Here is a 10301-nt window from a genome sequence, read left to right as displayed (position 1 = left end):
ACACATTTTCAACTCCTAAGTTGTCAAAGTTTGGTGCCACCCTCTTTAAAGCTTAATTTGGAAGATTAAAGGGTAGGGTGACATAAGAATACTTGGTTTTGGAGAGTGTATTTGACTTCTCATTATAAAAGGAGACCTTGAGAGCCATTTGAAGACACACCAGCTTAGACTTAATTCTTCCCCTCTTTATATTAGTTTGTTGGTTCTTCTCTTCAATAATCACTTGTGTTTGTTGTTGTAATTGTTGTTGTTGTTATAAGTTATTGTTTGTGCAAAATTTCATCCAATAAAAGTTTCAAGTCACCAATGAAGTCCATTCGGCAATCATCATTACAGTTTCTTCTAAATTTTAATCTCTTTTATTAATATGAACTCCATTATCTACCTTTCTAGGGTGAGTTTTAATCTAATCATGGGTAAAATCCCTTTAACTAAGGCTAAAAGTGGATCTTAACCTTAATTATAGTTTAACCTAATTAAGTCATTTGTCCTTTTAAAAACTAACTTATGATTTTTAATGCTTGTTGGTGATGGACCAAATCCAAACTCTCATAGGCTAGGATGCTTACTAGCTGCCTCATCATCTTAAAGGATAGACATTGACCTAGAAGGATAAATTCGCAGTCGAATGCCGCTCTCTCAACTTCCTTAAACTAATGGTCCTTTAGTTTGTGATTGGTTCCTTAGATGTCGGTATGGACAAATCTAGATTGGTGCAAGCGAGGATTCGAGTACCCACTAATCACCGAAAAACTTCAGTAGACCTTTGTATGAGTTTTATTTTTTAGGGTAAAAGCACCAAAATAAAATTCGATTTAGCTAACACTTATAACAGTGGCGGAACAAGGTCGGGGTTTGCCGGGGCTGGAGCCCCAGATGGCCGTCGGAAAATGGTGGTAGAAGTTTTCTCAGCCCATGTATTTATTCTGGTGTGGGAGCAAGGAATCTGCTCTGTATATTAGGTCAAGGTTGAAGAAGGGTCTTTTCGTAATTTTGTTTTCTAAAAAGCTAAGATGAAACAACGCCGTTTTGGTTTAATGAACCTAAACTGCGATGTTTGAAATAATAAAAAAGTTTTAAATGGTAAATTACATCTATGACCACTGAACTTTATTTTTTTTAACGGTATGACTATCAAACATCAAAATTTAATATAAAATTCATTCAACTTTACACTTTTTAACACTTGTGTCCACTGAACTTTAACTAACTTCTCAAAATGATTATTAACGACCTCAAAATGAAAATATTCAAAAATTAAAGTTGTTTAGAAGGACATTTAACATGAAACCACATTATTTATTTTTCAAAATCACCATTTTTTGGAGCTTTCTCTTTCTAAGATTTCACTTTCTATCCTAATCAAAGAACACCTAAATAACATCAAAATGAAAAATTTCAAGAATTAAAGTTTCTTTGAGTATCATTAACTCTTGGAATTTTTTAATTTGAGACCGTCAACAGTCGTTTTGAAGCGTTGAGTGGCCACATATGTTAGAAAGTGAAAATTAAACAACTTTTATATTAAGTTTTAAAATTCAATGATTATGCGGTTAAAAATAATTCAATGGCCATAGGTGCAATTTACCCAAGTTTTAAATCAATTATCTTGCTTAGCCTTCAAAACAAAAATTCCTTCCCATCATTTTTTACAACTAATTAACTAGTATGTGGATTAGAGTGAATTTGCCACACAGACAGCAAAAAAAAAAAAAAAAACTCTAACATTATTAATTTTTTTCATCATGTTTTACATTACAAAACTTGTTGAATATTTGAGCCCGGATTATTCTGAATCCTGATTTCGCCACAGCATTGAAGTGTTCCTTTTTATAAATTCTAGATCCGTCACTGGTTGTCGATCTTATTTTCTAACCCTTGCTTCTCAAATTTCTTTTAAAGTCTGCTTTTAATAAATATAATATTAGAATAAAGCTAGTCTTATCGGTAACATTTTTTGGGGGATTTGTGTTTCTAATAAAGTCATATTTTGTTTTGTTGGTCTTTTATTTGTTATGTTGGTTGAATTTTGCGAATTATAATTTTGCTCATAAAAAAAACACTTTGATTAATATAGTGTAATTTAAAATTTTAAGTTTGAAAATTTTAATTTACAAAGAATAAGTAATTTTAACTTATTTAAATGGTTGAAGAATTATAGTAGTTTTTAAACCCATTTAAATTTAATAAACGCTGAAAATATTAAGATCAATACTGATGCGTCTGTACGGGTGCTCCTGGTCCTGCGGGTTGCGGAGGTATTTATCGCTCGCATATTGGCCTGTGCCTTGGTGCGTTTGCCTTTCCGATTGAAAGTTCCTTTGCTTATCTTGTTGAACTATCTGCTGCTCTTTACGCCATTGACATGGCTATCAACAAATGTTGGCGGAAAATTTGGCTTGAAAGCGACTCAATGTATGTTGTGCAGATGTTCAAATCTAAATCTTGTTCAGTTCCTTGGTTGCTTAGACAAAAATGGTTTAATTGTTTAAATCAGATTGATTTGGTGGCTTTTATGGTGTCTCATATTTTTTGTGAAGGTAATCATGTTGCGGACTCGCTTGCAAATTATGGACGGACGGCAACAACATCGACTTGGTGGGATATTGTCTCGGATTTTTGTGGATCGGTCTTTTTTCATGATCGTGTAGGACGTTGCGTTTATCACTTTTCCTAATTCTTTGGCTTCATTTTATCCTTTATTCTTTTTGTATTATGACATTTATTTACTCTTTTAATAAATTTGGTTTGGGGCTTTTTTGAGTTTGTGGTGGGGGTGCCAGCATAGCTGGGATGTTCGCCGCTTACCCTTCCTCGCTAACCAATCTTTAATAAATAAAAAAAATCTTATAGGTAATTAAACAATATCTCAGTTTGTCATATATAATAGTTAATGACATGTTTCATGTGAAAAACGATAAAATTGATCAAACAGAATGTTTCTCATTCTATCAATAAAATTATTTGTAGAATATCTTATAAATATTATTAATATTTATTAATTTCCAGTTGATATATTTTTAATAAAAATGTATGGAGATAAAATTTAATTTTGTAATATTTTATTTTCATCGCTATTATACTTTAAATTTATTTTATCTTAATTTTAATTATTTATTTTACTTAAAATTATATACTTTAAATAGTATAAAAATTTAATTTATCCGCGCATCTAGTACAATTAAAAGAATTGTCAAGCAATCCTCAAAAAAAAAAAAAAAAAAAATTGTCAAGCACATGGATATAACTAATGAATAAACTGAGAATTATGATTGGTATCTCATCCTTCTAAAGAATTCCATAATCATTAACAATGTTACATCAAAAATTTCAAGTCAAATTGTAATTAGTTTATTTTAAAAGTAAAAATAAATGTTTCTCTCTAAGAGTTTAGAATCTTATTTAGTTTGATTTTTCTAATTAAAATACAAAATAAAAACTTACACTTTTAAGTGGGTTTTATTAAAATGATTACTATATTTTAAAACCTCTGTAACCATGTGTTGTTTACTTATTAATTTGCACAAAGAATTTTGGAATTTGATGGCAATGATGATAAAGGAAGAGGAAAAAGACCATAATCATAAAAAGAATTTTCAAGCACGTGAATACTACTAATGGTTTTTTTTACTATCCTAGCAATTTATGGATTAATAATGAATTATATGCTCCACCTTATTCATCCATGATTATATATATAAAAAAAAAGGTCAAAAAATGAAAATCTTTATTTTTCTTTTTATTTTTCTTATGATTGCATGTTTAAATTCCTAATTCAATTCATATCCCAAGCTTATTAATATATAATCTAACAATAATGATTAAACATAACTTGAAAAGTGTGTTACCATGATAAGAGCATTTTTATTTTATCCCTTAATTTATCGTGGACTGATTTCCCAACTCCTCTGATGTAACTGTTACCTATTCTTCCTTTAATTATTTATTTATTTATTTATTTGTGAAGTTCTATAAATAAATAAAAAGAATATTCTATCAAGAAATGCATATTTAACTTCAAACTTATATTTTCTACCAAAAAAAAAAAAAAAAAAAACTTCAAACTTATATATTTGCATTGTTTACTAGCACCCTGTCACTGTCCAAACTGGAAGCAGCAGAAAATACAAGCTCAAAAAGTGCGGTTAATTACATCCTTCAAAACATCCATCCAACCATTAAATAAAGATCAAAATACTGACATTATAGGTATAACATGACCATAGATGATATAAAAACAATTATATATATATATATTATTTACTTAATATATACATGATTGGTACGTGACTAACATATTAATATTAATATATATATAGTAGAGTTTTTTCCGAATTAGTTATCACATCATTATTCCATTCAATTTTTTTTATATCTGAATTGGTTGTAAAGACTTTATCGAAATAAAAAGCAAACAAAATAAAGTTAAGTAACTTTTTTAAATTGGTCACAAATTTAGAGTGACTATTGGTGCAATTTACACACTTGACATGACCTGTTTGACATGATTATCATTTTTATTGTATTTATATTTTTTGTAATCACGTGAAATATATAAAGCATATTAGCAAAGACAATCCAATTTGGCACTCCAGGCCACTCACTATAAAATCCAGGACCACTTTTTATTACAAATACAACTTACAAATAGCTTTTATTCATTACCTTACAACCCATAAAAAAAAATGGTTAAAAAGTTCCTATGGTCATTAAAGTAGTGATTATGTACATGGGTGATCACTAAAGTATCTTTTGATTCAATAAAGTCACTAAATTAATAAATTTGTATCTATAAAATCACTCTAAATGGATCCAACGACCTAGACCATCGAAAAATTGTCATTGGTGCCACGTCAAGACCTCACCGTATGTCTAACACATGTCGTCATATGGTGACACATGGCAATTAATTAAAAAATACTTCAGTGGAAATGGATGCACAATGCCCCTACTTTAGGGACCATAGAAACTTTTAACCCAACATCAAACACTACAAAGGTAGATTTGGTGAAGTAGGCTAAAGTGGATTTACAGATTAATATGTACAGATATTAGTCCTCTATCAACAAGATACAGGAAGCAAACCTAAATAAAAAAAGAGGCATTTTCTTCTCGGTTCTGCTGATTCTTGTACATTGTTTAATTACTTGCAATGTCTTCCCATGCTGTCTTTTCTTCATGCTCACCTGAAACTCCAGGAAATTCAGTTGTCATCAGAGAGAGAGAGAGAGATGATGGAAACTTCACAATAATATTGCTGCAGAAAGATTCCTTGAAGGATAAAAGTAAGAAGAAAAAATAACAACTGAGGGAATTAAAGTGTCCTTGTAGTTTACAGAGTTTTTTGTACAAAGGCTTCAGAAACTGGTAAATTTTGCAGAGAGTAGTCAAATATATTGAAAAGTAACAGTGATCCACTATTTTAATTGCAGACTGCCAATTGCATCAGATAAGCTCTCTCAATTCTAGGTCTGCATTATTATTGTCAACTCATTTTCCATTTCATACTAACATCACTTGTTACATACTGCAATTAATATCTAACCATCAGTGAGGGATACAATATTCACTGACAGAGGGTACTCCAATGTTTTACATATGTTTAATTGAAAGTTTTTGCTCAAACGCCCTCCAACCCCCTAGATCCGTCCCTGCCCATCAATCTAGACTTTACATAATCTAAATGCGCGTATGCAACCTTTAGTTCCAAAATGTATAACTTTCATTTTCAAACAAAAGAACCTATTAATCTTCAACCTTTTCTTGCGTTTTCTATTAATCCATCTTAACACAGAAAAAAGAGAGGAAAAAATGAAAACTGAATGCTAGGATTGTAAAAGCACTTGTTAACACATACAATTATGATTAACATAAAAATGCAAGTACTTCTGGAAATGCTAAACATGCTAGGATTAGTCTTTCTTCTAATTAAAGCTTCAAGAATGCTCTTGGGTTATATATCTAATCTTAGAACTTCCTATGAAGAGGCTTGTTACTCAATTTCAGTAACATATCTTCTTAGCGAGTTTGTTACTTTGTTATACTTCTAAGAAGGCATAAACTGGCACTTATATGGGTTATGTATCTTCCTCTTCCCAACTCAAGTCAAATGGGTTAAGTTCATCTCTTTAGCTAGTGGGATATATAGTAAAAAGGCCTTCTCTTTAGTCTATAACTTATACTGCTAGTACTTGTAGCATTTCAGGTCCATTTTGGTTCTGGTCTATCCATCTAGTAGGCTTCACAGCTCTTGAAGGTCCACTTTCTTTCTTTGTCTCAAAGTTAGAGTACATCGCCTTCCATGTGGTTTTTTTGTGCTACTTTGATGGTTTTTTCAGTAGGTTAGATATGTACTCTGCTTTTATGTCCCCTTGGAATAGAACTTTTCAATTAAATTCTCTACATAGGGCTGTCAACCAACACGGTTTACTGAAATAATCCACCTAATACGACCCGTTTGACACGATTATTATTTTTGTTGCATTTACATCATATATAATCACATGAAATGTACAGATCATATAACACCATTGTGACTCGAGAACCCGTTTTGACACCTAGATCTACAAGGTGGAAAATGCCAAGTTTGCTAAGGTTGCTATGACGGAGTGGCAGTGGGATAGAAATTAGATTGTAATAAGTAACAGCCATTTCAAACATCAACTTTTAGCTTTTAAAATAGCATCTTGCTTTGTTCACCTCTTCTTAACTTGATACCTCTAGTAAAGTTCAAACCTTTTACTCCTGAAATGACTTGTATATCTTATGTCAGTAACCTTGGCAAATAAGAAAAAATCAGACAATAAGGATTAAGGATATGATAAAATGAGAAAAAAGGGAAAAAACTAATATTTGATAAAATGAAACTATAGAACACACCTTAGAAGTTAGAAGATGATGCAAGTAAAGAAGCTAGCCGCAAAGGGTTTTTTACATGAACTTCTCGAACCTGGCTTACTATGTCCTCTACATGTTTCAATTCTGCATTTACCCTTTCACTGTGCTCTGCGGAGAAAGCGAGCTTCTCCTTTTCCTCTTGCACTACTCTCAGCCTTTCTTTAAGCCATTCTACTTCATTGTCAATTTTCAACCTTTCACCATCAACTGCAGTTGAAAAATCAGTGCCCATATTTGGACAATCACTTGAAAATTCAGCAGTACTGAATCTTCCATTTTCTTTTTGGTGATCTGCCTTAGAGAGAACAGTTTTATCATCAATAACATGAACATCGTAAACAGTTGATTCTGTGTCAAGCATGGAACTGCATATGTTGCAGCCTTCTTGATTTCCATCTTCCCCATCTTTCTGCAAATCTTCATCAATGCTACAGGTTGGGGGTGCCTTAAGTTTAGGTGATATTATGCTTATGTCCTTTTCTATTTTCTCTTTTCCTTCTGTACTAAATTTTTTATGCATCAAACCTTGTGAAGAGGCTGAGCCACAAGCAGACTCCTTAGTGTTATCAATTTGGAAAGGCATCAGTATTGGATTCACAGTTGAATCAATGGAACGTGAAGGCCTCCATTCTTTGTTTTTTAGCTTATAGCTTAAATCACCTTCCACCTGCTCATTTCCTGAAAAGTTCATCTCCTCATAAGCTTCAACTTCCTTCTCCAGAAAATGAATCTCCTTCTCCCTCCTAACAAGGATCTCTTTCAGAATTTTCATCTCTTCTTCATCATAATTAAACTTTTCTTCAATCACTCTGTGGTACTGCCGTGCTTCCATTTGAATTGATGCCTTATCTTCTTGCAACCGCAACATCATGGCCATGGCTTCATCTGCTGCACTTGCAGCAGCAGCCCTCTCTTTCTCCAACTCCTGGTAAAGCACTGCACGTGCAGCTTTTTCTTCTTCAAGTGCTCGTTCCAACACTTGGATCGCATTTGCATCATTGCCACCACTAGCCAGCGTATCTCCAGGATTACCTGCAAAATTTTCAACAGATAATGAGTCTATATTAGTGTCTTTATGCTTTCTATAGTATCCATTGACTTCCAAACAATGCCAGATCTGTTTGGAGCATTTCGATTACCTAAAGCAGCCCTATCAATGATCAGACTGTATTTTGGTGCAAATTTTGATAAACATGAAATAAAGGATTCAAGTTGCAGAAGAAGAAAATAGAAAGATTTCATTCTTCTGAATATAATTCCAAATTACATAAAACTGAAAACACAGATGTTAATCACAAACATATAGTAGAAATCATCGAAAACATGGTCAACATGACAAGCATATAATTGATAGAGATAAAAAGAGAAGCCATAGAATTGAAATACATATGACACGATACAAACACATAGCAGAACTCATCAAGAGCAAACTCTTATTCAATATGACAAACATATAGCTGAAGAAGTAATAAACAAAAAGCATAGAAGTTTAGCAATTATTTCACTCACCAGAAAAACCATCTTCTTTCCCACTCTCAGCATCCATACTTTCACTGAATCTGCTTTTTATTCCACTGCCATCATAAAAAGGATGAAGAACGCTTACACCAACAGAATCTGAGCTATTAGAAGACAAAGAAGGGGGGACTTTCCCATATCCGAGAACAGCTCTCCTGCGCCGCCGAATCCCGGACTTACTCTTCTGGTTTATAATCTTCTTACCCTTAGCTTCACACCCACTCTCTCTATCAACAGATTCACAAGCTGTTGGGCCTGAAAGTGATGTAGAACATGCTTCTTCCTCCAATTCAGTGATCCCATTTGCAAATTTCCTCTTTCCATGCCCTTCCATATGCGAATTGCAAGATTTATGCTCAAACATAACAAAATCATAAGGGAATCTACTCTTGATCAACTCCTCAACAGCTACAATCTTTCTTATTGGCCAATCAACTAGCAGTTTATGCCAGCATAAATCATTGTTTTGGTACCAAAAAAACCCAGTACAAGGACATGGCAGATTAATTCCAAAAAAACTCAACAACTGTGAAAATATAAATGCAAAAGCGGATCCACATAGCAGGGTATAAGCAATAGCAAGGTCAATAAAAGCCGTTACAATAGCACTAAGAGTCCAGTTCCTCGAAGCCATATCCTCCTCTAAAACAAAAACCGGGAATCGAATCCTGCAGTACAGTAAGAACTGAAATTAAACCATTGAGTGATAACAAAATTGTACGAAATTTGTAACTGGAAGAGTAACGCAAGAGTAGAGAAGTCTATTTCACCATAGAATCGAAATAAGAAAAAAGCAGAAACTGAAGAGTGGTGAAAAACAGACAGAATAGCTGAAATGTAAAGCATAAGAAGAAGGAACCAAACAGAAAGTAGAAAAAGTCAAAGAAACAGAAAGATCAGAGTAGTGAAAGCAAGCTGAGAAAGGAAGAACAACCTGGAAAAAAGATGCGCAATTGAGATGAGAATCACGAGCGGATCAAGCAAGAAACGTAATGAAATGATGTAGTGGTATTTTTGGGGGGTGGACACGTTAAGAGTTAACAGCAAAGATTTGGAAGCCAAGTCAGCGCGAGCGACAAAGAAGCTAGTTTAGATCACACACGGCTCAGAAAAAGTTCACTGTGAAAGCTGCCAAATATTTCTAACAAACGCGCCGTATTCGGCTGTAGGATCAGGATCAATAGCCATTAGTTGTTTTCTTCTCCATTGATCTTGACACTGTCCCACAATGTTTTCTTTTTCTTTTTTCTTTTTTTCTCCCAACTGATGCTTGAAATTTAAAATGAGGGATTAAAGATTTATTTTGTGTTTTCCTAAAAAAAAAAAATTATAAAAATTTTATTTCCAAGTTGTATATTAATTGTTTCAAAAGATTTTTTTTTTTTTTTGCATTTTTCAAAATAGATTTAAAAATGGAATGAATCTAAACTCAACAAAATATTTGAGCTTTTTTTTTTTGTATAATAAATGATAATGTAATTACAATAGAAATAACATAATTCATGACTTAAGAAATTACTTTATTAAAATGGTCTAAAAATGGTTTGCTTCAAAAAAAAAAAAAAAAAAAATCAAATTTATCAATATTACTGCTGCCATTATACTATGTATGAAGTTCGGATGAAATTTCTTTTAACTCACAAATAGTAAGATTATTTTTATATGACATTTACAGAAAAGGTAATCGGGTTGCTGTTGCTTTAGTCCGATTTTACATGGTGGCAATCAGCTTCGCAATTCTGTCACTCACTGCTTTTTTATGATATCTGTAATATTGGTCACTTTAGATTTCGCTGATTTATTTGTTTGTTTGTTTTTTGCTTTTTATTGTTTTTTTATTTTTTACTTTGTTTTCCGTTTTCCTTGTTACATTTTTTTTTAATAAT

The 10301-nt window shown here is 32.4% G+C and overlaps 1 protein-coding gene across 1 annotated transcript; it reads right to left on the bottom strand.

Annotated features, from left to right (window-relative positions):
- Positions 1-4600: 4600 nt before the first annotated feature.
- LOC136229018 (myosin-binding protein 3-like) lies at positions 4601-9343 on the bottom strand. The gene is made up of 4 exons (XM_066017560.1): positions 9186-9343; positions 8407-9083; positions 6880-7929; positions 4601-5186 (listed from the first exon to the last, which is right to left on the bottom strand). The coding sequence occupies exons 2-3, from the start codon at positions 9047-9049 to the stop codon at positions 6881-6883; spliced, it is 1692 nt and encodes a 563-aa protein (XP_065873632.1). The 5' UTR covers positions 9050-9083; positions 9186-9343; the 3' UTR covers positions 4601-5186; position 6880.
- Between the last annotated feature and the right edge of the window lie 958 nt (positions 9344-10301).

This window comes from Euphorbia lathyris, chromosome 5 (genome assembly GCF_963576675.1).
Source record: "Euphorbia lathyris chromosome 5, ddEupLath1.1, whole genome shotgun sequence".
NCBI lineage: Eukaryota > Viridiplantae > Streptophyta > Magnoliopsida > Malpighiales > Euphorbiaceae > Euphorbia > Euphorbia lathyris.
Note: the sequence above shows the minus strand (reverse complement) of the source record. Positions and strands in the feature narration are given on the sequence as shown.

Bases quoted from the DNA above. Each gene is read 5' to 3' on its own strand.
- LOC136229018 (XM_066017560.1), bottom strand. From the start codon at position 9,049: ATGGCTTCGAGGAACTGGACTCTTAGTGCTATTGTAACGGCTTTTATT. The intron at 7,930-8,406 runs GTGAGTGAAATA...AAAATTTTGCAG, and splicing joins GAAAGAAGATGGTTTTTCTG to GTAATCCTGGAGATACGCTG.